This window comes from Daphnia pulicaria, chromosome 6, assembly GCF_021234035.1.
Source record: "Daphnia pulicaria isolate SC F1-1A chromosome 6, SC_F0-13Bv2, whole genome shotgun sequence".
Classification (NCBI taxonomy): Eukaryota; Metazoa; Arthropoda; class Branchiopoda; order Diplostraca; family Daphniidae; genus Daphnia; species Daphnia pulicaria.
Window position 1 is genome coordinate 1791123 of NC_060918.1, and position 24047 is coordinate 1815169.

General features: G+C 43.9%; 6 protein-coding genes across 11 annotated transcripts; 3 read left to right on the forward strand and 3 right to left on the reverse strand.

Moving 5' to 3' along the window:
- Nucleotides 1–90: 90 nt before the first annotated feature.
- Nucleotides 91–13130, forward strand: LOC124343566 (E3 ubiquitin-protein ligase TRIP12-like). Of its 5 annotated transcripts, none has more exons than XM_046796917.1 (19): nucleotides 91–246; nucleotides 813–987; nucleotides 1056–1187; nucleotides 1254–1741; nucleotides 2290–2443; nucleotides 4820–5121; nucleotides 5254–5538; nucleotides 5638–7355; nucleotides 7475–8506; nucleotides 8591–9004; nucleotides 9084–9195; nucleotides 9266–9520; nucleotides 9597–9829; nucleotides 9916–10233; nucleotides 10306–10656; nucleotides 10726–11055; nucleotides 11146–11289; nucleotides 11369–11549; nucleotides 11621–13130. In XM_046796917.1, exons 2-19 carry the CDS (start codon nucleotides 854–856, stop codon nucleotides 11815–11817), a joined length of 6780 nt encoding a protein of 2259 aa, XP_046652873.1. In that variant the 5' UTR covers nucleotides 91–246; nucleotides 813–853; the 3' UTR covers nucleotides 11818–13130. The 5 variants fall into 5 exon arrangements, with proteins under 5 accessions (XP_046652873.1, XP_046652876.1, XP_046652875.1 ...); XM_046796920.1 differs by having other exon boundaries at nucleotides 4823–5121; XM_046796919.1 differs by lacking the exon at nucleotides 91–246 and adding an exon at nucleotides 558–620.
- A 598-nt stretch (nucleotides 13131–13728) lies between these two features.
- LOC124343799 (60S ribosomal protein L35a-like) lies at nucleotides 13729–15079 on the forward strand. Of its 2 annotated transcripts, none has more exons than XM_046797282.1 (5): nucleotides 13729–13871; nucleotides 14178–14362; nucleotides 14554–14698; nucleotides 14776–14934; nucleotides 15003–15079. In XM_046797282.1, the coding sequence occupies exons 2-5, from the start codon at nucleotides 14181–14183 to the stop codon at nucleotides 15024–15026; spliced, it is 510 nt and encodes a 169-aa protein (XP_046653238.1). In that variant the 5' UTR covers nucleotides 13729–13871; nucleotides 14178–14180; the 3' UTR covers nucleotides 15027–15079. The 2 variants fall into 2 exon arrangements, with proteins under 2 accessions (XP_046653238.1, XP_046653239.1); XM_046797283.1 differs by having other exon boundaries at nucleotides 13818–13918.
- Nucleotides 15080–15237: 158 nt separating this feature from the next.
- LOC124343715 (aldo-keto reductase family 1 member B1-like) lies at nucleotides 15238–17506 on the reverse strand. Its single transcript, XM_046797167.1, has 7 exons — nucleotides 17340–17506; nucleotides 17095–17262; nucleotides 16815–17018; nucleotides 16502–16749; nucleotides 16193–16358; nucleotides 15982–16082; nucleotides 15238–15923 (listed from the first exon to the last, which is right to left on the reverse strand). Exons 1-7 carry the CDS (start codon nucleotides 17412–17414, stop codon nucleotides 15884–15886), a joined length of 1002 nt encoding a protein of 333 aa, XP_046653123.1. The 5' UTR covers nucleotides 17415–17506; the 3' UTR covers nucleotides 15238–15883.
- Nucleotides 17507–17770: 264 nt separating this feature from the next.
- On the reverse strand, nucleotides 17771–19298 carry LOC124343758 (EF-hand calcium-binding domain-containing protein 1-like). Its single transcript, XM_046797229.1, has 5 exons — nucleotides 18978–19298; nucleotides 18815–18854; nucleotides 18577–18736; nucleotides 18273–18510; nucleotides 17771–18194 (listed from the first exon to the last, which is right to left on the reverse strand). Exons 1-5 carry the CDS (start codon nucleotides 19078–19080, stop codon nucleotides 17926–17928), a joined length of 810 nt encoding a protein of 269 aa, XP_046653185.1. The 5' UTR covers nucleotides 19081–19298; the 3' UTR covers nucleotides 17771–17925.
- A 51-nt stretch (nucleotides 19299–19349) lies between these two features.
- LOC124343617 (ESF1 homolog) lies at nucleotides 19350–22010 on the forward strand. The gene is made up of 6 exons (XM_046797009.1): nucleotides 19350–20139; nucleotides 20223–20517; nucleotides 20590–20782; nucleotides 20848–21576; nucleotides 21648–21812; nucleotides 21877–22010. Exons 1-6 carry the CDS (start codon nucleotides 19452–19454, stop codon nucleotides 22000–22002), a joined length of 2196 nt encoding a protein of 731 aa, XP_046652965.1. The 5' UTR covers nucleotides 19350–19451; the 3' UTR covers nucleotides 22003–22010.
- Nucleotides 22011–22046: 36 nt separating this feature from the next.
- LOC124343751 (N-alpha-acetyltransferase 30-like) lies at nucleotides 22047–24024 on the reverse strand. Its single transcript, XM_046797218.1, has 3 exons — nucleotides 23208–24024; nucleotides 23024–23147; nucleotides 22047–22952 (listed from the first exon to the last, which is right to left on the reverse strand). The coding sequence occupies exons 1-3, from the start codon at nucleotides 23739–23741 to the stop codon at nucleotides 22759–22761; spliced, it is 852 nt and encodes a 283-aa protein (XP_046653174.1). The 5' UTR covers nucleotides 23742–24024; the 3' UTR covers nucleotides 22047–22758.
- Between the last annotated feature and the right edge of the window lie 23 nt (nucleotides 24025–24047).

Below are 24047 nucleotides of genomic sequence, written 5' to 3' on the forward strand. Positions count from 1 at the left end.
AAATTAAATCTTCTTTTTAAATGAGCTGAAATATGTAATGTTTCAAGATATTTTATTATTTGTAAAGCGGTGGGGCACGGCAACAAAATATTCCATGATTCCGTAGAATAAAGACGTTTCAGTCAAGTCTCGTCTTGATACGATTTGCATCTCTTGCCCATTCCTACAGAGACGAAGGATTTACTGGATTTATTTATTTAGATTTCTGGCTCATTTCTGTTCTTCTCCTAACCAGAGCAGTTGAATGTAAGCGATTTCTCGTGTTTAAAACATCTAAATTGGAAACTAGGGGTGGGGGTTGCGGTAGCCTTTTTCTGCTGTTCTCTCTCGTGGGTCAAAGTTGTCTCTGGCAGCACAAAGCCAAGGCTGTGTGTGAAGTTCATGAAAAAAACAGATTTGGTTATCCTTATAGAGCTTGTGATCTTTAAAATTCACCAGTGCTTTTCTGTCCCTTTTAAATTATGTTAAAAACCAGCAATAGTCCTTAACATATTTACTGTGTCTTTAAGACTTCTTTTTTTCTCTCTAGAAGTTGTGATTTTTTTCATTATAAATAATTTCAGAGTTTCTGGTGTTTACTAAATCAGTGAAAACGATTGTTAGTCGACGACGATTATTAGGTATCGAACTCAGATTGATCAGGTCTTTTTGTTTCTTTATGTAACTGAAGATGAACAAAGATATACCTTCGGGCAATTTTAGAGGTGTTCACTTCCTCTATCTTTGTAGTCTGCTGACACAAGTTGTACTTTATTGTGATTTGTGTTATTTAATTGCTTTGATAATAATTTTGTGGATTTTTATTCTTCTAGGTTTAGTTTGATTTGGGGCATGGTTGGTAAGGAAGGCTCCTATGGCCTCCCCAGCACCACCTGCAGGTCCGGCTAATTCTGGTGGTGGTGATCAGGAATCAAACCACTTACCTAGCAGCTCTGACTCCCCAGTGTCACCTCCACTCAGTGAAACTCCTCCATTTTCTCGGCACAGGTATTTGATGAGTTCATTTTGTTTCCTTTGTTAGAAAATTTTCAGTGTTAATGTTTTATTGGAACCAGTTTCAGTGGTGCTGTAAGGCGTAGTGACGGCACTGAGGGCCCAGTGTCTTCCAGATTGAGACACTTGCCAGGAAGATACCTCTCAACTTCTCAGTTACCAGTTGCCACACCACCTAGTCCTCTGAACCCCAGGTTTGCAACATATTTTTTTACATTCTTACATCAATGGACGTCATTCATTTATCTTCCCTTTTCCAGAAGGCACTCGAGTGGTCCTCAAAAGCATCTGAGACACAGTCTACCTCTAGCTCAGACTAGTACTGGTGTGGAAAAGAATCACGCCAAAACACCTTATGAGCGGAGAAGTCCTAGTGTTCCCACCCTTAGATCGACCTCTCATCATCCTCCTACGCCAGCAGCCACACCAGGCTCACCAGCAGTTCTCACTCCAACCTCAACAGTAGCTAGTTCCTCGGCTGGAACTAGTGGTGTCACGCCGCCCGTCAGGCAGCGTAAACGGAGAAATAACGAATCGGCGGAAGCTGGGCCTTCTTCCTCCACAGGAGGATCAACAACTCCGTCAACCAGTCGAACCCGTTCCGGCCAACCGGCCAGCAACGTTAGCAAAAGTAGCCTGCACTGCAGTCCGACCAAAAAGGCGAGACTGCAAACGGGCAAAGAAGCTTCACATCAAGCCGTATCACCACAAGCCCAGCAGCTTCATTCACGAGCAAACATAGGGGCTGGTATGTTACTCTTCTCGTTTTTTCCCCATACGTTTATTGTACAAAATTGCAAGGTTATTGAGCCGAAACTCATTAATTCAGGGAACTTAAAAAAAAAAAAAAGTGGGAGGTACCAACATCTTATGAGATAGCGTTTTCCCCTCCCCGTATTGTCACCAGACCGGTTTCGTAACGGTTTCGTCAGACCATCGCTCTCTGAATCATTCATCGAACACTGCTTGATGCTAAGATTTTAGGGGTTTCTCATATCGAGAATCGAATTAAAGTTCGCAGAATGGTCTCCCACTAGTTAGTAAGCTCAGAGTACATTGTGTTGCAAGCTCTCCTTTTTTGTCTTAGTTATCTTATCTCTCGATGCCATGTTATCCTTGCCCACTGGTTGTACGTCAATGCGAGACTGAGCTGTGAGTTTGTGTCTCCACTTTGCGGATCTTGTTGTTTATTGTGTCTGACCGCTGGAAAATTCCGCACTCGGAGAGTTTTGCTTGCCTGTGCTGCGCCTGTGTATAAAATTTCTTTTGTTTTGTTCTCTGCTCGCCTTGTTACAGGACACAGTCATTGTTTGGGAGGGTCGACGTCGGCCGGTGTAGCAGGAGGAGGCGCTGAGGTCACAGCTGGAGAAGGAGAACAGCAACAACAGCGCTTGTCTCAATTACGTCACCCGCGACAACCGGCCAACACGGGGTCCTGCGCCAGCAACAGGTAAACACATTTGCACCACGTCATCCTCTTCCGTTGTCTCGAAAATAACACCCCCCACCAGTCCATCGTCGATTTTCTTTTTTTCTTAACTATCGATTATGCGGGTTCCTTATCATTCATGTAATTTGCCCAACTCGGATTATGCGGTTTTCGAATGACGATAACGTGTAGGCAAATTCCCTCCTGCGTAATTCAACTACGTCGGCTCACGACCCCGAAGATGGATCGTGATGATGATAAAGCAGTAAGGGGGGAGGGGGGTTGAAGGTAGGATGATGATTTGTGACGTCTGATCAGCCGCCCATATTGGATCGTGCAGAAATGGCCGTGGCTAGAAGGGACTTTGGAGGGTCGGTTGCCATGGGGACGGCATGACGACTTTTGCCTTGCGTCTTATTTCTCCCACCGCCTCCCTTTTTTTCCTCCTCCTCCTCCACTCGTACCTCCTCTTCTCGTGTCCAAAGTGGCTCGTTCTTCCCGGTTATATATCCGAAGGGGTCTTATATTTCACAGACTTTATTAGTCGGTGGTCGGTAGTCGAGGTTGCAGGACGACAGCTTTTCTTCACGTCAGTCTCTCTCTATTGCTTCTTTTTCGTCCTCGGGATTTTGATCGAATCGGTCATTTGGGCGTCATCGAGCGAGACAAAAAGAAGTCACGCTCGGCCAAACAAAAAAGAGAGATTGCACAGTCTGTGTGCTTGTGTTGTTTTGTTGTGTTTTGTGTGTGCTGCGCGCAGACACAGGTGTTGTCCGCAGGCGTATTGCGCTTGGAGGTTTCGTTGACTTTGGTAGCTCCTTGGAATATATATCCATCGGTTGACGTTGTGTCGCGATCAGTCCAGTCAGGGGAAGCCGAGTAGGAGGGTCTATTTTCTTTTGCGGCTTGTGTTTACGTGTGTGTGTGTGGCTGTGTGTGTGTGAGAGAGTTGAGTGTGTTTTGTGTGTGATCTTGGCGTTTCTGCCCCATGTCCCATTGCTGCATTTGCTCTCCCTAGCGGAATGTTTCTGCACGACTTGTCGTTGCGCTACCAGACATGGAGGTGAGTTCTTTTTGTCTTTTTCCTTTTTACAATGGGCCAACAAAAAAAGATGACGTTTGATATTATCGACCAGCACGTACACGAACCCAATGTCCTCCTACCGTCTCTCATCTTCTTATTCCGGCAATACTTTTGGGTTTTTCCCTGGGCCCGACGCCCCATGTTTTAGTTAGTAAAGGTTGTATTATAGATCTGATGTGTCGGCAGATGAGGAAGAGGTGCGGGTTTACAGGTGTGTTAGCTGCTTCCTCCCCGGGTTTTCCTTTTTATTTCATTTTATTTTTCGTACTCCTCGCGGCGAAGCGGTTCAAGGGCGGCCATTTGAGCAACTGGTGTGTCTTGTCTGTTCTTCCTCTCTCTCTCTCTCTCACTTTTCTGTGTGTGTGTGCGTTAATCAGCTGCTGCATCACACGCAGACTGCACTTAGTTCGATGATTCTTGATGGGTAACCACCGACTGGCCCTGGACTGAAGCTCACGGTTGCAGTCGTTTCGGTGTTTTCTCCATTTTTATTTATTTGCTGGTTGTTGTTGGGACATTCGCTCTGTTATATTCACCAGCGTGTGTCAACACCAGTCAGTTGCCAAGGAAAAATAGAAAGACGGGGAGAGAGAGAGTTTGAATTATTCAAGGTGACTGGGCTCGCTCTCTTCCGCGCGCGCGCGCGCGCGCTCGTTTTCGATCCATTGCACGACCGGAGAGAAGATGATGATGGAAGAAGATTCGTGTCGTGATCTTCAACGAATTATCCAAATTTGACGGAACAAGAGAAGAGTCAATTTCCAAATAGACGATGCGCCCACGTTGGGTTTTGAGTCGGGACAAGCACGTGAAAGTTCGCCGACGTTGTCAGAACGAAGGGTTTCTCTCTTTTTAGATTTCCTTCCTGGAAAGGCACGGCGGTTCCATTTTAGCTCGTACGTGTACGAGGTCGAAATTAATCCTCTTTGTTGTCACAGCGGGTTCACTGCATCAAAAGTTAATGCTCTATCGCTATAGCTACTGTCGGCAAACGTAATCGTTGCACATACGGAACTAGCCCCGGCCAAATAGAGGCAATTTACTAGCGTGATTGGATCAGGAAGTGAAAGAGGCGTGGTGAGTGAAAAACCGAGGGTGGGGCTTAACCCTCAAGGCCTTCCACCTCGTGTGCAACGACGGCAACCTCATTAGATGGACGAACGATAATGAAGGGCTAGTTGAATTATGATCATGTGAATTTATGCCCTCCTTTCTCTTTTATTATTGACGTTCAATTGAAATAGATCAAAAACGGAAGATGAATTATAATTTTGTTTTCTCTCTTTTCCTTTTCTCCACTCGTTTCCCCAAAGCAGCCGGCGAGCCTCGAGGTCCGGCAAAGTGCCACTCAGTACCAGCGGCAGTGGAGCCAGCGGAGTGGTAGGCGGCGGTGGCGGCGGCGGCGGTACCAGTAGCGGAATCGCGGGTGTCGGCGGCGTCGGCGCACCTGCGTCGGCTGCCAACACCACCGGATCGGTTTCGGGTACAGCCGGATTATTAGTAGCAGGGGCGGGTGCTGTGATGGATGGCGGAACTCCTGGAGGACCGTCATCGGCTAGCGGATCGCACGCCTCGGCTACTTCCTCGTCTTCGTCGTCTGCTCCTGCGCCAGTCGGTAAGTTTGGACTGGGAAGTTTATTGAGCAATTTGTTGATACCATTCACGGCGTCCGCCTACCATCCACTCTGTCGTCCCTTTTATGTCATTTCCTGCCTCCGGTCATTTCACGTGATGTGTGTGTTTGTAGGTGGAGCGAATGTTGTCCCTCCCGACGGAGCTTCCGGCTTGCTGAACCTGCCACCAGGTCACGCTGCCAATCTCCTTTTGGGAGCTGGCGGAGCCGTTGGTGCTGGAGCTGGAACAGGTGATTCCGAGAGTGACGATAGTGAAATGGGTCGACTCCAGGCGCTGCTGGAAGCACGCGGGCTTCCGCCGCATCTCTTCGGCGCCCTGGCCCCGCGGATGCAGCACATTCTTCACCGCTCCATGGGATCCAACTCGACCATCTCGAAAGCTCAACAGCTGATTGCCGGTAATTCAGTGTGGCCGTTGATTTTTCTGTTGTTTTTCGTGTAGTCGTCACGACTGAACGCCTTGCGATCTTAACCTCTTGGTTTTCCCTTCCATCCAGCCGTGCAAAACAATGCCGACGAAAGTCAACAGCTGCAGGCGGCTATCGAGATGTGCCAGCTGTTGGTGATGGGCAATGAAGACACGTTGGCCGGATTTCCCGTCCGCCAAGCCGTACCCGCCCTTATCCATTTGCTCCACATGGAACACAATTTCGACATGATGAATCACGCCTGCCGGGCATTGACTTATATGATGGAGGCGCTTCCTCGCTCGTCGGCCGTCGTCGTCGACGCCGTGCCGGCCTTCCTCGAGAAACTGCAGGTTATTCAGTGCATGGACGTGGCCGAGCAGAGCTTGACGGCCCTGGAGATGCTGTCGCGCCGGCATGCCAAGTCCATCCTGCAGGCCCGCGGAGTTTCGGCTTGCCTCATGTACCTGGACTTTTTTGGCATTAACGCCCAGCGAGCCGCACTCTCCATCACGGCCAACTGCTGCCAGAACCTTCACACCGACGAGCTGCACTTCGTCTCGGGATCGCTGCCCGCTCTGGCTTCGAGGTTGACCCAGCACGACAAGAAGAGCGTCGAAAGCATCTGCATCGCCTTCAGCCGATTGGTGGACAGTTTCCACAACGAATCGGAGCGACTGCAGGAGATTGCCAGTACGGAATTGCTGGCCAACTTGCAACAGTTGCTGGTCATCATGCCGCCAGTCCTCTCTAGTGCAACGTTTATCATGGTCGTGAGGATGCTCTCCATCATGTGCGCCCACTGTCCGGAACTGGCCGTCAAGCTCCTGAAACAGAACATCGCCCACACGCTGTGCTTGCTGCTGACGGGGCCTTCGGGGGCAGTTGCCAACGCCAACACGTCGGCCTCCAACGCCGGCGAGAAAGCTTCCTCGACGACTCCATCGCCGGCCAAAGAGCACCACCATCAACAGGATCATGAAGTGGAATTGGTGGCCCGCAGTCCGCAGGAATTGTACGAGATCACCTCGCTCATTGGCGAATTGATGCCGCGTCTGCCGACGGACGGCTTCTTCGCCGTCGACGTCTGGCTGACCAAGCCCAGCACGGTCCATTACGACGCGGTGCAGTGGCAGTGGCGCGATGACCGTGGGTCGTGGCACGCTTACTCGGCCATCGATTCGCGGATGGTGGAAGCCGCCCACCAATCGGGCGAGGATGAGATCAGCCTGTCCACCATGGGTCGCACCTACACCCTGGACTTTCATTCTATGCAGCAGATAAACGAAGAGACGGGCACGACGCGGCCCGTTCAGCGTAAAATGAACAATGCCAGCGGCTCCAGTGGTTTGGGCGGAGGCTCGGTTGGTCTAGGAGTCAAACAGAGTGATTCCAGGATCGAGTGTCTCCAGGAAGAAACGGAACTGGCCACGCAGTTTATCCGCTCGCTCTTTTCTCTTCTCTACGAAGTGTACAGCAGCTCAGCTGGACCGGCCGTTCGTCACAAGTGCCTGCGCGCCCTATTGCGGATGCTATATTACGCTTCGCCCGAACTGCTGCGCGATGTTTTAAAGAGTCAGAGCGTGGCAAGTCACTTGGCCGGCATGCTCTCGTCGCAGGATCTCAAGATCGTCGTCGGCGCCACTCAAATGGCCCACATTCTCATGCAGAAGCTACCGGACGTCTTTGGCGTTCACTTTAGACGCGAGGGAGTCATGCACCAAGTCCAGCGATTAGTGGCCGAACCGGCGGAATCGCCTTCGTCCACCGCAACAACGCCAGCAGCCATCCCCATCACTCCGTTTCAGGTGATTTATTTTACAATTCTTCTTAGTTTTTTAGCGTATGCGCATTTTATTTTCAGCGTAATGCACATGTCGTGAATAATTAATTCAAATGAATCCCATTATTTCATCGTTGTTCACAGGGTGATATTTCAAACGGAACGGTGGCGTCCTCAACTCCGGTAACGGACCAGTGTTCATTAGGAAACGGCGCTAGTGGCTCCAGTGGGACCACTCTAGTGGCTAGCAGCCCGGAACGGATTGCTTCAGTGGGCGCAAGTGCGACTTCTACTACCGGCAATGAGACAGGAGAATCTGCGGTGACCCTAGCGAATTCAATTGCGGCTGTTTCCACAGTGGCGTCTAGTCCCATGAAACTGAGCGACGTTTTGAAACGTAAACGCGGGGCGAAACGTGGTGCTGTCGGTGCCCGCAAATCGAGGACCTATGCGGAAGAGACGCCGTCGTCAGCTGGACCGGCTGGTTGCAGCATGGATGGTCACGATTATTTGAAGAGCGGTGCTAGCGCCAGTAGTAGCAGCAGTGCCGGAAGCACTGGTGGAGCCCGATCCAAGTTTGGTTTCGCCATGGCCGGCCACAGTGGTGGTGGGGCAAGTAACAACGGGACGCCGACGTCAGCCATCAGCGGAAGTGCAGCCAAAGCCACGAGCTTCCTCGCCAACCTCAATCCTGCTCGCTGGGGACGCTCTCATCATCACAACCAGGCGTCGAGTTCCGGCAGCCCCAACGCCGCCTGTTCCTCGTCGTCTCCCAGCCTTTTGCCTAATGTGCCCAAATCGATGAGCAACCCGCAACTGGCCGGCAACCGTGAAAAGATCAAGACTTGGATTCGCGATCAAGCCACTCTTTTCCTATCCACTTATTTCAGTCCGGCTGCATCGGAGGCTGGCGATGCAGGCAATGGCCAATCCGGTGAAGGGTCGGGTGGACCCACTTCTGGTCTCAGTGTCTTGTCGGAATTGACGCGTCTTGTTCAACGTCTCGAAGCCGAACCGCTGCTGGCCAAAGAAACATTGGAGCAGATTCGTGCCATTGTGGCTGATTCCGATGTCTCTTCGTTTGAAATTCTCCACAGCGGACTGGTCCAGTCTCTTCTCAAGTACCTTACTGCGGACGGAATCGACCGCACGGATCGATTGCGGCTCTTCCTCCAGGTAAGAAAGTTTTTCTTTTTTTATTCTTTCATTTTTTTTTCTTTTTTCCTGGTTTTCCTTTAACAAAGACCTTTATTGTCCTAGGAATTTCTCCGTGTTTCGCCCACCAGCGAATTTCCCACGTCAGAGGCGGCGACCCATTTGCTGGCGTTGACGCACAAACTGAGCGGCTGTGTTAATCAACTCGAGCAGTTTCCCGTACGAGTCCACGATTTGCCTGCTCCGGCCGGCACCTCTGGCGCTTCCGGCGGCTATTTCCGATCCGGAACGTCGGCTTTGCGCTTCTTTAATACGCACCAGCTCAAGTGCAACTTACAGCGGCATCCGTCCTGCAACAATGTCAAGCAGTGGAAAGGAGGCACCGTCAAAATCGATCCACTCGCTCTGGTACAGGCCATCGAAAAGTATTTGGTGATCCGCGGCTATGGCCGCATCCGGGACAAGGACCTGGCCGATAGCGACGACGATAACAGCGAAGATGACGTGGACGACAGTCTTGTAAGTCCGGCCTCGCCTCAATTCTCGTTAATGCGTCATCAGCGTATGTTATTTCATCTTATTTCTTTTGTTGTTGCAGGCCACCGTTTTGATGAATCAGGGAAATAGCGTTCGTCACAAGCTCCAATTTCTGGTCAATGATCACGTGATCCCCTACAACATGACAGTCTATCAAGCCATCCGGCAGTTCAGTAAGTGTTTTGTTAACGATGGTCTGAGTTCCGTAATTATACAACATGTTTTCTTTTTCTCTTTCAAAAGGCATGGATCAGTCAGAGACGGACACGGATTCTGAAACTCCAATGGGTCATGCGTCCATCTGGGTTCAGACGCACACCATCTTTTACCGTCCCGTGCCCGATAACGATCCTTGCAATTACGCCAGTCCCAATGCGGCCAAAAATACCGGTGCACCAAATGTCCTGTTGCCGTGTGGATCCGCTTCCGGAACGCGTAAAGGCAAGGGAGCAAACGGCAAAAGTTCGAACAAAAAGAAAGGCGACGATCTGTGGATAGGTAATCAGTTAAATCCATTTTGTCCAATTAGAGAGAGGCGTATTAATGTTTAATTTGATTTTGTTTCTCCCGTCAGACGGAGTTGCTCCAGAAGTGAATTCCCCCATAGTGCCATTTTTGACCATGCGGATGCCAGAGTATGTGACGGTGGACGACCCATCGTTGGAGGTTCTCAACCTGTTGCGCATTGTCCACTCCCTCAACCGTCATTGGGGATTCCTCTACAACCTGGTCGACTACAAGCCCATTTTGTCGAATCCTGACCTAATCAACATGAAACTCACTGCCAAAGCAAATCGTCAATTGCAGGTAAAATTCGAAATAAATTTTTTGTTTTTGTTTTTGTGTCTACCACTGATTCACTGTTTCACCCCTCTTGCCTTTGTCGTTTGTAGGACCCACTAGTGATAATGACGGGCAACTTGCCACCGTGGCTGGCACAAATCGCTACGGCATGCCCGTTTCTGTTTCCTTTTGAAACTCGGCACCTGCTCTTTTACGCTACGGCATTTGACCGTGACCGGGCTCTTCAGCGGCTGATGGACTCTGCTCCTGAATTAATGAGCGGCGGCGACAGCAGCGAGCGCGTCACGCCCCGGCTCGACAGGCGGAAACGCACAGTGTCGCGTGAAGACATCCTAAAACAGGCAGAGCAAGTCATGCAGGACATGGCTTCGTCTAGAGCCCTTCTCGAAATTCAATACGAAAATGAGGTTTGTCTTCATTTTTCTTTTTGCACCCAATCCTTCACGTTAGTACTCATTTTCAATTTTGATTTTACTCAGGTCGGAACTGGACTCGGTCCGACGCTCGAGTTTTATGCACTGGTGTCGCGCGAGTTGCAGCGCTTTGATCTGGAACTGTGGCGCGGGGAAGCTGTTTCGGCAGCCCTCGGCGCCGGATCGCATGGCTCTTCGTTGCCATCTCCTTCTTCCTCGGCGGAAGAACCGTCCAAAGCGCGGACAAGTCCTGCTTCGGTCGCCGGATCCACTACCGCCGACTACGTCCACAATCAGTATGGCCTCTTTCCTTCACCGTGCTCGCGCAGTCTTAAGGCCGGACCACTGGCAAAGATTCGCTCCAAATTTCGCTTCGTCGGAAAGTTTATCGCCAAAGCTATTATGGATTCAAGAATGGTAAATTTTTATTCGATAACTCTATAGAGAACGATTTCATACTTGACGTGTTTCTTTCATGTTTTTTAGTTGGATTTGCCATTCAATCCGGTGTTTTTCCGCTGGTTACTTGGCCAGGAGAGGTTCCTGACAGGTTCGGACATGGTGCAATTGGATCCCGTTTTGGCACGGACGTATAAATCACTGATGCGCATCGTCGACGAGAAAAAGCTCATCGACCAGGACCCGTCCCTTACGCCGGCCCAACGACAGGCAGCAATCCAGGCGCTCAATCTCGACGGCTGTCCCGTCGTCGATCTCGGTCTGGACTTTACCCTGCCTGGTTCGTCGACTGTCGAACTGCGTAAAGGCGGCAAAGATCAACCTGTCACCATCAATAATTTGGAACAATACCTCAAGGTAAAAATAAATATGATTTTATTCTCCTTAATTGTTTCCTTTATTGCCGTTGCAAACGTTTATTAATGAGTTTTTGCAACTTTTCATTAGTTACTGTCTCACTGGATCCTTGTGGAGGGTGTATCTCGGCAAATGGAATCCTTGCGCGAAGGCTTTGAATCTGTGTTTCCGCTTCATCATCTCTCCCTTTTCTACCCGGAAGAAATGGATCTCCTCCTCTGCGGGGCTTCTCAAGTAATTATTTTTGTCATTTTAATTAATAAATACTTATTTTATCGTATGTGATTTCATTAATTGTTTCTCTTTTCCACAGAGTACTAATGAAGGTGCTTGGGAGGTACAAAATTTATTGGATGCCTGGAAGCCTGATCACGGTTTCACATTGGAGTCGAAAGCTATTCGAAATCTGGCCGAGATTCTCTCGTCCTACACCAAGGAAGAGCAACGCCTTTTCTTGCAATTTGTCTCAGGATCCCCTCGTCTCCCGGTCGGAGGTAATTGATAACATTTCACCACAATCGCATCGCTCATCGTGTTCACATGGTTCTTTTCTTTAATTTTCAAGGTTTCAAGAGTTTGTCTCCTCCCTTGACGGTGGTACGGAAAACGTTAGAGCCAAATCAGAGTCCAGATGATTTCCTTCCGTCTGTGATGACGTGCGTCAACTATCTGAAGCTACCCGAGTACAGCAGTCTGGAGATTATGCGTCAAAAGCTGTCGGTTGCCGTCCGCGAGGGCCAGCACTCGTTTCATCTTTCTTAAAAACAAAAACAGCATCAATATCCTTTCGAAACAGACAGAGGAGACGGCCAAAATTTCCCCTCCTTCCCTCCTTTATTTTCATTTAGTTATTGGTTTCCTTAATTTTTCCATTTGTTTCCTTAACAAAAGCGCGACGTGAAACGAACGAACATTTTTGTATCTGTGTTCATCTGTTTGCGCTTTTCTCTCTTTAATTGCCGTGAAAGAAAAAAGAAAAGAAAAAAAAAAAGAAATGGTTCCTGCTGGACTGCTCTTCTCTGCTCTCCAGGCTCCTCCCTTTCTCACCCCTTCCCTTTCACCTAGCACCATCTATATTAGATTGAAAGAAATGAATGAAACCAATAAGCAATGTGTGAAGAATGTCTGTTACGTGTTTGTGTCGAGTGAAAGCGCCTAATATGCGAATGTTAGTTAAGTGCGTCCACGTGTAACACTAGATGTAAGACTCAGTGTCTGATGTCCCCCCCCCCTCCCCGCAAACTTTGCTAATTCCTCTTTTGCGAAAAAAATGCTTCTATTTGTTTGTTGATTCGTCCCATCTCTTTTTTTTTCCTTCTTCCTTCCTTCATTTTATCTCCCCACTCTCTTTCGTCAGTCAAGGTGGCACACACAGATTGCAAACAGTTAAAATGTCATGCTGATAAGTTAGCACGCGGAGAGCCGCTCTCGCCCACCGTGTGTGTCAGAACCGAAATGAAGATGACTAAGAAAGAGGAATGCTCTTGATTCCTTTCGTAATAAACAAGGCCTTTTCCTCCCTCGTCCCTCCACACAGAGAATGGGCTATCTTTATTTCGTACGGATAGTGCCGGAAACATCAAAAACAGAGAAAGTTTTGGAAATTGGAGGAAAACTTTGAATAGCCTTGTGCCTGCTGTGAAATCCGGAAATGGAACCAATAGTTTTGTAATTCGTGTCGGAAGTTTAGTGGGTTTATTTCTTTTTTTTGTTCTTTCCCCCCTCCCCCGTAATACTGATAGCAAAAACAAGCTGGCATTTCACGTCTCTGTCGATGATTTTACTTGCTGATTTGCTTACCGTCATCATCTAACCTGTTTCCCCAATATGTGCCCTCTACTCCTTGATTGCAGATCTTTTTTTCCTGATCCTCTCTATCCAAAGACTTTGCTTTCCCCTAATTCTGAATATTTTTTTTTTAAATAATTTTCATTTTTTTTTCTTTCTTCCCTCATCTCGCTCTTTCCTTTGTTTCTTTCTTTTTTTTTGTTTTTTTTTCTATTGATAAATATTTTCGTGTTTTTTTGGCGTATGGCGTAGTTTAAAATAATACACTTTTGAACATCTACATGCCACACGAAGTTGGTCTAGCGTTCATTTTTTGGCAATTAAAACTTAACTCCATGTTGGATAGACTAATGCCATTTCTATCCGAAATAATTAGACTTTTTCATTTTTTATTTTTTTGATAAGAGCTTTACATAATTAGATTGTCAAACAGATTCATAATATTATTTTTGAATATAAATAATTCTTCGTAGCTAACCGGAATAGTGGTTACACTACGGCAGTCCGGCTACTGGCTAGTGTATTACACTTGCAGTTATGTTGAAATTGATAAATTCCAAAGATGTATGTATGGATCACCCTGGAGAAAGTTTTTTTATTTCCCCGATAGTTTATTCAATCTTAGTTATACTTTATTAATTAACTACTCCTTAGATTAAATAGGCCTAGATTTATTTCGTAAAATATTGTTTTAAAAAATAGCGCACAATTGTTTCATTGACTGTTGCCGAACCCCTACGATTTACGAGTTACTCAATAAACAAACAAAATTTCATCGTCAAAATATGGACGATGTAGTTGTTATTTGTGTTGTTGTAAATTCAAATATTTATTTGATTAAAATTCAACTTCTTTTGAGAGCTTTTCATTTTCGAGTCGCAGGAATCAGGAGTTGCTGTTTACCCGTTTTGCGCAGTCTTCTTGCTCATCTGGCAACCCTGACAAGTTTCTTTCTAGCACCTACCGGTTGTTTGCGGTACTAGGTTTGCAGTCCTTCCTACATCGACAGTTCTCCTCTGATAAAGCGGGTAAGGAAATTCTTTCATTTGTTTTCTGTCGTTTGGCCATCTCTCTTGTGAGTCGAATATTTATTGTTATTTTAAACTGTTCCCCACTTATTTCATTTAATCTTCAATCTAAATGAACGATCAGTTTGTGTACTGAATGTTGGATGTTGACGCTTTTGATGGATACAATTTTCATCTAGTTGAGACACACATGTTTGACACCTTGTTTTTCTACATTTATTTGTTCACATAGAGCTTTACTAGATTCTAGATGTTCTACTTATTGATGAACTGTTTAGTAATGGATGTTTTCTTTGTACATTTTAGAAAATGGTGGAGAAAAAGACCGAGAAAAAGGTGACCAAAGTTGCCAAGGTGGCTGGTGACAAGCCAGAGAAGAAGACCGTGAAGAAAGCGGAGAAGAAACCCGCAGAGAAGGCTACCGAGAAGGTTGATGCCGCTAAAGTAGTGAAGAAGCGAAAGGTTAAGGTTACCAAACGACCCTTCTCCAGGTACGTGTGCTTTATGTTTACCTTATGTATACACTAGTGCACGGTCTAATAGCTGCAGTGTAACCAACTATGTTCCTGTGGCCGCAAATCCATGCCAAATGAATTGCCTAAGATAATGTTGTCTCAGTTCTTTACAGTTGTCAACATGTTATACGGGCTACACTGATTAACTTTATTTCTATCTTGAACAGGCTCTATGCTAAGGCCATCTTCACTGGCTACAAACGTGGTTTGAGGAACCAGCATGAAAACACAGCCCTCCTCGACATTGAGGGATGCAAAAAGAAGGAAGATGCCTGGTACTACGTCGGCAAGAAGTGTGCCTATGTCTACAAGGTATGAAAGTGGATCCTTATTCATTATTCATTCATCGAGTGCAACAGGCTAATTAATTGAATGGACTTGTTTTATAGGCCAAGCGCTTCCGGGCATCCCTTGGTGACAAATCCAAGAAATCCAAGATCCGCGCTATCTGGGGTAAGGTTACCCGACCTCATGGAGGTGCAGGAGCTGTCAGAGCGATATTCAAGTCCAACCTCCCCGCTGTCGCCATGGGCCACCGTGTTCGCATTGTGAGTAGCCTAAGTTCGTTTTGTATTTCTGCAACAAAGCTTGACTGTTGATTATTTTTACTTTTCAGATGATGTACCCGTCTAGCATCTAAGTGTGGGTCATTGTTCGCATGGCGCTGTAATAAACTGCTCCGTGAAAAAAAAATGGATTTTGCTGTTTCACTTCTATTATAAGCATATTCAGATAAGTTGTTTTGATAATATAGAAAATAGGTATAGTTTTGAGAGCCTAGCAAAGTGTACTGAGCAACGAGTTATTGGTAACATCTATTTATATTCGATGATTTTTTTTTCTTAGTACTGGTTGTAGAAAGAGTTGCAGATGAGTTCAATGGGGATTTTTGAAGCCTGATATTGGTAAAATTGGTACATCAGCAAGTACTTGGAGGTAGGTGTTTGCACATGGAATCCTTTGTTGCACTCAGTGGTATGTTTTAATGGCTAATGAAATAGATTTATCTCGTCTGCCGGTCAGTTTCAATTCCAACAATTGACATTGCCTTCGCATTCCATTAAAATTAATGCTTACTATTACAAGAGTGTTGAACAGTACATGGTGTGGATATTCTAATACTTCTGACTCAATTTTGTTAAGCTTTATCAGACAATTGGATTACCGGTAGTTTTCTACCGCTGTATAGTGAAGATAATTTTATGCCAGTGTTTTTGTTTTGTTTTTTCACGACTTCGACTTCGCGGGTGTATTGAGAACTTGTGTTTTCTAGTTCATGCTGTGCATGAAAGCTATTCAGTATTTGTTTTCTGTAATATTTGCGTTTTACAACATTGTAAGAATTCCTGTGTTAGAAAATTCGAATGGTCAGAAGACTGTTTGTTAATTTGAATCTTTTATTTCATTCAAGCGCAGAACGTGGTTTTACGTTGGTGAAGTTGCGATTTTTTCTGCCTATGGTTACTACGGAATGTAAATGGTCAATCAAACTTTCACTTATGAGCGCGGAAAAGGATTTTCTGGGTGTCTGGCAGTTCTGATTTTAAATATGTGTCAATCCTAATTACCAGATTTATTTATAAATAATAATTTACCCTTTGAATGACTTCGTGAATTCAAACGTGCGTCCTGCCTCTCCTAAGTCCAGTTCTCTTAACTTTGCCATATCAATAGGTGACAGGTTAAAGTCAAATACCTATTTAATTAAAAATAGAATGTCTATTTAGTTCTCTTTCTCATGACCTTTTATAGCTGTCCAACATTTTGTTGATTGTGCCAAAGGAGAAAACTTGGAAAAGATTGTACCTGAAAATTTGCGAGGATACGCTCCGGATTAACACTCTTTGGAATAACGGCTATTCCGAGTTCCATCAGGTATTTGAGAAGAATTTGGGCATTTGTTTTATTGTGTTTTTTAGCTATTCTGGCTACCACAGGGTGTTGCATTAAATCAGGAATGGATATCGGCGAACTAAATTGGTACATAAGGGCGATTAAAATGTAGTTAAAAATTGTTCTGTTCAACACACAAGTGCATCCACACTGCAACTTTCTTTTGATAAATTTTTCATTATATTCTTTGTACAGTTTGAAAACACTCGGGGTGCGACTTACTCAATACCGAGTCCAGTGTAAAAAGCATTCCGACCCGGTGAACCCAAAGGAGCATACGCGCAAATTGTTATTCCGTGTTTCTCACAAAAATCTCTCAGGGATTTTTGCTGAAATTGAGTATGCAATTCTACTTGTACGTTTGCTGGCTTGATGCGAGCATTGTTGATAATTCGTCCAAGTTGATCTCCGTTGAAGTTCGACACACCGATCGATTTGGTCAAGCCAGAGTCTACTTGATTTTCCATTGACTTTCAAATGTAAAGGTAAATTAAAAGTAACATCAAAATTAATTTTCTAAATTCACATGCATTACCTTCCAAATATCAACCAAATCTGTAGTCATGTCCAACACAACAGATCCATCGGCGTTGAGAGGAAAGATATCGTTGTCGTCCTTGCCAATTAGACCGACCGGTGCGTGAATCAAATACAGATCGACATAATCTAATCGAAGATTTTCTAAAGATTTCCTGAGAAATTTTTCCACATTCTCTGAACGATTTCCGGTCATAGGTAGCTATCGCATATTTAAAAAAAAAAATGAAATATTTTAGTAGCGTGTGTCGTCTTAGTTGAAATAGCTGATTATGAACTTTGGTAACGATGAAGAGCTCCTCCCTTTTGATCTTTCCAGATTGAATCCATTCTTGAAGAACTTCTCCAATAGCACCTTCATTCAAGTAGACGTAAGCGGTATCTATGTGACGATAACCAGCTTCTAACGCAGAATTGATTGCTGTCTGAATCTCTTCTTTTGAAGACTATAAGGGAGCATTCTCTTAATTTATTTAAAAATGTGTGTAAAGAATATTCAGATAAATAGTTGGTTACCACTTACCAGCCAAGTTCCAAGCCCAACAATGGGCATTTTTTCCCCGTTCCAAAAGGTAATGTGATCCTGTACAGTAGACATATTTTACTGCTTATATGTTTAACGATCAACTTGTGTGACAGGCTATAGATCGAAGTACCAAAGAGAACTGATAGTTCCCTTATTTAGTACTTGATACTATATCATGAAGTGCCGCAAGCTAATGTTGAGATAGAACGTCATGAGATAGGCTGTGTTTAAGTAAACTCGTCTAGTTTTTCCCTGTGTGTAGATTACAATAAGGAACACATTAGTTAATTCTTTTGTGCACGTCCAGAGTTCATGGTGATACAAAAAGTGCTTTTCACGAACTGATAAGCTAGTTGTTTGTTCGTACCGTTGCTGTTCAACCCTGGCTGCACTTACTTTTGATTGGGTTAGAGAAGGTTATTCGTTTTAAAACCATTATTTATTTAATTTAATTAAGAAACAATTCCATAAAGTCTACGAAAACAACGTGCCAATACTTGCTAAAATTTCAACTGGTACAATGGGTAAATGGACCGTGGAAAAAAATTAACATGGCATTTTATCATGCAAACGAATAATGACTTCACGCAGTAGGAGGAGGGACGGAAATAGGAAGTGTTCCATTGCCACTTAATGCAGCCAGAACAGCCGCAGCTCGGGCCCCTGACGGCAAACAAGATCCCAATATTTCCATCAAAAGATAGTCATTTTGGACTGACTGAAGAAAATCTTCTAACGACACTCGGCCGTCCAGATCTCGGTCTAGAAGACTAAGCGCCATTTCACTCAGATCTCTTGGACCTTCGTCTGGGTCGTCCTCGTTGTTTCCCATAACGGCTGCGGTCGGTCCACCTGAATCGATTATACAAAATATTTGATATAACTAAAAATCCGTGCGCGTCTTTTTTCTTTCTAAAAACGAATCCTTGCCTGATGGTTTGTCTTCATCAACTAAATCCAAATCGATTTCTTTGTCCGCCTCTTCCGTATGTCCCCGCGTGATTTGCCTGTGGCTTCGAGCCGTTCGCGGCGAATCAGCTGGAGTTTGCTCATTACCACCTCTCTGACCGAAAGGCATGGCTTTGGCAATAGCTGGCCGTAAGCTAGATTTTAGTAACTGAAATAAATCGCTCTTTGACAAATATCCATCACCGTCAATGTCGTACACCTTAAACAGATACAGTTAATTACATGGATATGCCTAGTTATATATATTTTTTTTAATTTAATGTACTTGAAAACAGTAAGTTGTTTGTTCTGTAACATTTCCCTTCAAAAAGATCCATAGTCCAGTAAGCCATTCATTACAAGTGAGATATCCGTCCGAGTCATGATCAAAAGTGCGGAACATTCGGTCCATCAATGAATCGTCATTCATGTCAAACGTCGAATGCCTTTTCGGATAAAAAATAAAGGGCCTCAAACATTTTGCAGTAAATGAGTATTAATAGGGGTTTGAAGTAATGCCTTACAATATGTCGCGAAATTGAGTTCTATCCAATCGCCCGGAATCTGTTATCAAAATTAAAATAAGACGAAATAAGAAATAAATAATAAATAAAAATCAACCACTTTCAAAATGCCGTCCATTTGTTTGTTATACTTAATCATGTTACGGAATAAAAATGATCATACCAGTTATTTTGAGGAAAATACGACCAAGGGCCTGTGCTTCTGCTGGATTGAAACGACCGATAAATTTTGGTATTGCTTTCGTTTTTTTTCTTGCACTTTTCATTTTAAGACAGCTCTTTTACCATGAACAAGTATACACACAATTATAGGTTTCCGTGGTAACAAGTCAACAACCGAGGATCGGGGATTTGAAGTCGAGTATTTTTGAACCTCTTTAAAAATTCGAAAAGAACGAAATTTAATTTTAAAAGGGAAATCTGCAGAAATACTCTGGCAAAAGAAATATTTTCGTGCAAAAAGCCAAAAATTAAAAAACTACTTAAGTATCGATTCATGTTTTAATCAATTTATCGTACATTATTTTTGAAGGATCCAAACGTCGTCTGCTGTAGTGAAAATTCATTGTCAGTTTGTCACGTGTGGTGTTCTATGAACTTTTGATTTTTAAAAGACACAGTTAAATCAAATACAAAAATGGATTCCGCTTTAAATGATAAGCGTTTCGCTAACATTGGCAAGGATCCTCGATTTCGCCGAGTGCCTGCCTCGGCAAAAAAAGTCGTTGTTGACAAACGATTTAATGCCATGTTCAACGATCAAAAGTTTAAGTTAAAATACACTGTCGACAAGCGTGGCAAACCTACAAATCTTACCAGCACTGAACAGTTGAAAGATTTCTATGAAATCGAATCAGATGAAAGCGAGAAGGAAGAAGAAGATGACAGAGATATTGAAGAAGATGCTGACAATGCAGACGTGGAAAGTGAAGAAGAAAAGGAAGACGACAAAAACTTAAAAAACCTAAAACCCACCACACCTAAATTGACAACGAAGAAAAATGTCTTGAATGGATTCCAAGTGTCTGAAATCCTAGAAGATGAACCCACTCTAGAGTTGGATGATGCTGTCAAAGCCAAATTGCAAGACATGAATGTAGATTACGCAAGAGGGGAAGGTCTTCTTTTCTCTGATAGTTCCTCATCAGAAGAAGATTCAGAAGAAGAAGAAGATGACCAAGAAGTTTTCCATGACTGGGGAGAGCTTGACAAAGATGCAGGAGAAACTGACACAGCCACCTATCGTTTAGCAGTTTGCAATATGGACTGGGATCGAATTAGAGCAGTTGATCTCATGGTTGTTTTGCAATCTTTTGCACCTCAAGGTACAATTTAAATATGGTATTTATGTTATTCTTGGGGTAGTGACGTTAAATTAAATTAAGAATCTTGGATCTTCATTTTGTAGGAGGCAGTGTTCGAACGGTAACTATTTACCCATCCGAGTATGGATTGGAACGCATGAAAGAAGAAGAAGTCCTTGGGCCAAAGGAGTTGGTTGAAATGAAGAAAGAAGAGGGACCTAGCACTGCAGATACAAATGAAACTGATGACGTAGATGATTACCATCGAGAAAAGCTGAGGCAGTATCAAATCAACAGACTTAAATACTATTATGCCGTAGCAGAGTGTGATTCTGCTGAAACCGCTAACAAAATATACGAAGAGTGTGACGGACAAGAATTCGAATCCAGTGCAGCAAGGTTAGTTTATTGCATGCATTAATATGTTTTTTTTTTCTAGTCTTCCAAGATTATAAAATATTTTCCATCTAGGCTAGATTTACGTTTCATTCCTGATGACATGACTTTTGATGAGAAACCCCATGATGTATGCAATGTTATGCCAGATGTGTCACAGTACGAACCGCGGATGTTTTTAACATCCGCGTTGCAACAAGCTGAGGTTCACCTCACATGGGACGAAACCGACCCATCCAGAATGCAAACAATGCAGAAGCTATTTAAGGTATCGAAACGTTTTTCTTTAAACTTAAAAATAATAAAAATTCGATTTTTCATCTTCCTTTGTAGGGCAAAAACGGTAAAGCAGCATTAGATGTTGATGACGAGAGGATAAAAAGCTTTTTAGCTACTTCATCTGAAGAAGAAGACGAAGAAGAGAATCCGATCAACAGGAAAAATCTCCTTGGTGAAGAAGATGCGGATGACACCGAGTCTTGCATGGGTGAAAACGAACGCATTTCTAAATATCGGAGCTTATTGGCATCGATTACTCAGTCAGAAGAAGCAGCGAAGAAAAGCAAAGGAGATGTTGAAATGGAAATTAGTTGGGGTGTTGGCCTCCAAGCTAAAGCTGAAGAGATGGTCAAAAAGAAGATGGCTGAGAAAGCTCTTGAAACACCTTGGGAACAGCAGTTAGCAAAACGTAGGGAAAAGCGAAAGGCACAACGACAAGAAAAGAAACAAATGGAAGTTGCACCACCGTCGGATGACGAAGAATCTGATGACGTCCCCTCGGACATCGACATGAACGATCCTTATTTCAAGGAAGAATTTGAAAAAGAAGAATTCCGGAAGAAGAAACCTAACTCAAAGGTCAAACAGGTTGAAGAGAAGTCGCATTCTGCTGACGAGGCAGACAAAACCGCTGAACTCGAGTTACTTTTAATGGACGATAACGATGGCAAAAGACATTTTAATCTCAAATCTATCATGAAGGAAGAAAAACAATCCGGTAAAAAGAATACAAAGAAAGCCTGTGAAGCCGTCGCTTCTAAATCTAAAGATGATGACTTTAAGGTACATCTAACGTGATGAAGTTATCTAAAATTCCTAATTTAACTTGGACATTTTCTTTTTGATCCAATTAGATTCAAGTCCACGACCCTAGATTTGCTTCGTTGTTTACTTCTCATCACTTTAATTTGGACCCATCTGATCCTAATTTCAAGAAAACAGAAGCCATGGAAACAATTCTGCAAGAAAAACAGAAACGAAGGAAGAACGACCCCAACGCTGAAGTGACGAATCAATCGGTACATTACCCTTTTCTGTTCTCATTGGCTTGAAAATTGATTATTTTTCACGTTTCCACTACAGGAGCAAGAGCAAATGGAAGTTAAAAAATCCCGGGTTGACTCTGAATTATCGCGGTTGGTGCGCTCAGTCAAAGTCAAGACATCGATGCAACAGAATCAGAAAAAATTTAAATCATCCCGGAACTAAATGCAATGGTGAGAATACAATAAACAACACAAACAAAAATTAACTAATGTTCTCTTCGTACGAATGGTGTATTTCACTTGCACATCAAACGCGGTATAAACAAACTGCCAGTTTGAAGGATGATTATTCCAATTGGGTAGTGGGCTTTTTACTCCTGAAGATGGGGAAAACAAAAAAAGGGGGGGAGGAAAGCACACTATTGAAGGAACCAGTCAGCTTTTGTGTTTTGTTTTTTTCAGAGAAAAGCATGGACGCGGCTTAGAAAATTCAAGTATTAGCCAATTACTTTCATTGAGAAGAAATATGGCTGCACGATAATACAAGGCTGCAAGACCACACGGGGCTATAAAAGAAACCCGTCATTTATGTACAAACTCGCGAAACAATTGTGTGAAGGTCGTTCAGCATCTGTGCTGTATTGGTTTCCAAAGAGACGATCTCCGGTGCTTTAAAACCGAAATTGGTGAAGTGAGACAACTGAAAAAGTACTGGCGCGGACAGAAGCTTCCGAAGAAACAAGTTCCGAGAGGGATAAAGAATGGGGTAAGGTAAACAACCAAGACTAGCCGTGAAAGTTTCCCAGCTAAGGGAAAGAAGTTCGTAGGACAATTCTATTAAAAAACAAACAAGAAATGATTGACAGAAAAGGGTAGGGAAAGACTGAACCGGGATAGATAGAATAAACTAAACCCTTTAATGAGAACACGTCAATACGGGCAAGGCTTTCAATGTGAGGACAGTATGATGTGTTACTCTTTACCTAAGCCATAATTTTAAACGTAAAGCGTCCACACCATTTAAATAGTACCGAAAAAGTCTCTTATCGCGAACGAAGCCTAAATTTTCGTACAGACGTAGTGCAGGTTCGTTTGTAATTTCTGTTTCCAAAACAACTTCATCAGCTCCGTCAGCAACCATGGCAGCAATAGCTTTCATAACTAAATTGGATCCTGTTCACAAGTTTCAATAGTATTTTTTATAGAAATTTCATTTTAAGTTGTTAATAATATTTTGAACAAACCTATCTTTTCTTGTCGGTACTTTTCATCCACGGCCAACATAGCGATATAACCTCGCCGGACAACTTTCTTATGGACGTCCAGTTTGCAGACAATTGCTCCAACACATTTTTCTCCATACATTGCCTATTATAAAATATAAAAAGTTATCTCTAGAAGTTAAGGAATAACTATGATATTGCTTACTAGGAAACATAACATGGGCCAGTTGTGTATGAAATAGCGGTAAGTGTATATAGAATAAGGCTCTGACAAATCCTTCTGTATAAGCCTCATAATGTCAGGCATTTGAAGCTCAGACTGATATTGTACATAAGTCACTTTCTTAACCAGTGTACTGGTTGATGAGTTCTTAGTAACATTCTCACCACTGTCCTCACTTGGGGGATCACTGGGACCACTCCCAACTGTCAATCGCTTCAAGGAGGCACCAATCACTTCAGTCGAACTGGGATCCAAATTAGTACATTCTTCTGGACTAGATGTGTGAATATTGGAACTTGAACTCTCACTAGAATCTGACAAATGAGTTCCGTTGCATCCATTAATATGAACACCATTTTCTTCAACAATCTGCTTCCCAGTAGAAAAATGACCATTTAACTTATGGTTCTTGCATGAATCAGGGTTTTCATTGTCTAAATTTGTTTGAGACACAAGGCCTGGTTCCGAAGGCTGGTGGTTATTACTCGTTCGGTTAGGTTTCTTTTTAGGTGCCATTTCTTCTTCATCAGTTCGGGCCTGCGGTGTGACTTAGATCAGATCACTATAACTAGAAACCATAACCATAACTTCACAAATGTTTAGACCCTTCTCAATGCTGTACTTAGTATTCCTTTTTGGCTTTCTGTTCCTTAACCACAATACTTCCAAATCCAAATCATCGAAAGATAAAGATAAACTAGAAAAGTATTGATAATAATTAAAAATTATTCAGACTTCGGGACATGAATACACGACCAAACTCTTCCACACAGCAGAAGGTGTACAGCTGCTCAACTCAAGTGCCTAGATGGCACAATGGAA

What these genes read in the sequence shown, in the direction of transcription:
- LOC124343566 (XM_046796917.1), top strand. Translation starts at nt 854, where the DNA reads ATGGCCTCCCCAGCACCACCTGCAGGTCCGGCTAATTCTGGTGGTGGT. An exon ending in CCTCCATTTTCTCGGCACAG is followed by an intron (nt 988 to 1,055) that starts GTATTTGATGAG and finishes TATTGGAACCAG; the next exon opens with TTTCAGTGGTGCTGTAAGGC. An exon ending in GTCTGCTCCTGCGCCAGTCG is followed by an intron (nt 5,122 to 5,253) that starts GTAAGTTTGGAC and finishes GTGTGTTTGTAG; the next exon opens with GTGGAGCGAATGTTGTCCCT.
- LOC124343799 (XM_046797282.1), top strand. Translation starts at nt 14,181, where the DNA reads ATGGTGGAGAAAAAGACCGAGAAAAAGGTGACCAAAGTTGCCAAGGTG. An exon ending in ACCAAACGACCCTTCTCCAG is followed by an intron (nt 14,363 to 14,553) that starts GTACGTGTGCTT and finishes TATCTTGAACAG; the next exon opens with GCTCTATGCTAAGGCCATCT. An exon ending in AGTGTGCCTATGTCTACAAG is followed by an intron (nt 14,699 to 14,775) that starts GTATGAAAGTGG and finishes CTTGTTTTATAG; the next exon opens with GCCAAGCGCTTCCGGGCATC.
- LOC124343715 (XM_046797167.1), bottom strand. Translation starts at nt 17,414, where the DNA reads ATGTCTACTGTACAGGATCACATTACCTTTTGGAACGGGGAAAAAATG. An exon ending in AGCTCTTCATCGTTACCAAA is followed by an intron (nt 17,019 to 17,094) that starts GTTCATAATCAG and finishes AATATGCGATAG; the next exon opens with CTACCTATGACCGGAAATCG. An exon ending in ATTTGGTTGATATTTGGAAG is followed by an intron (nt 16,750 to 16,814) that starts GTAATGCATGTG and finishes TACATTTGAAAG; the next exon opens with TCAATGGAAAATCAAGTAGA.
- LOC124343758 (XM_046797229.1), bottom strand. Translation starts at nt 19,080, where the DNA reads ATGAAAAGTGCAAGAAAAAAAACGAAAGCAATACCAAAATTTATCGGT. An exon ending in ACTCAATTTCGCGACATATT is followed by an intron (nt 18,737 to 18,814) that starts GTAAGGCATTAC and finishes TTATCCGAAAAG; the next exon opens with GCATTCGACGTTTGACATGA. An exon ending in AAACAACTTACTGTTTTCAA is followed by an intron (nt 18,511 to 18,576) that starts GTACATTAAATT and finishes TATCTGTTTAAG; the next exon opens with GTGTACGACATTGACGGTGA.
- LOC124343617 (XM_046797009.1), top strand. Translation starts at nt 19,452, where the DNA reads ATGGATTCCGCTTTAAATGATAAGCGTTTCGCTAACATTGGCAAGGAT. An exon ending in GCAATCTTTTGCACCTCAAG is followed by an intron (nt 20,140 to 20,222) that starts GTACAATTTAAA and finishes TTCATTTTGTAG; the next exon opens with GAGGCAGTGTTCGAACGGTA. An exon ending in CAATGCAGAAGCTATTTAAG is followed by an intron (nt 20,783 to 20,847) that starts GTATCGAAACGT and finishes CTTCCTTTGTAG; the next exon opens with GGCAAAAACGGTAAAGCAGC.
- LOC124343751 (XM_046797218.1), bottom strand. Translation starts at nt 23,741, where the DNA reads ATGGCACCTAAAAAGAAACCTAACCGAACGAGTAATAACCACCAGCCT. An exon ending in GGCCCATGTTATGTTTCCTA is followed by an intron (nt 23,148 to 23,207) that starts GTAAGCAATATC and finishes ATTTTATAATAG; the next exon opens with GCAATGTATGGAGAAAAATG. An exon ending in GTACCGACAAGAAAAGATAG is followed by an intron (nt 22,953 to 23,023) that starts GTTTGTTCAAAA and finishes ACTTGTGAACAG; the next exon opens with GATCCAATTTAGTTATGAAA.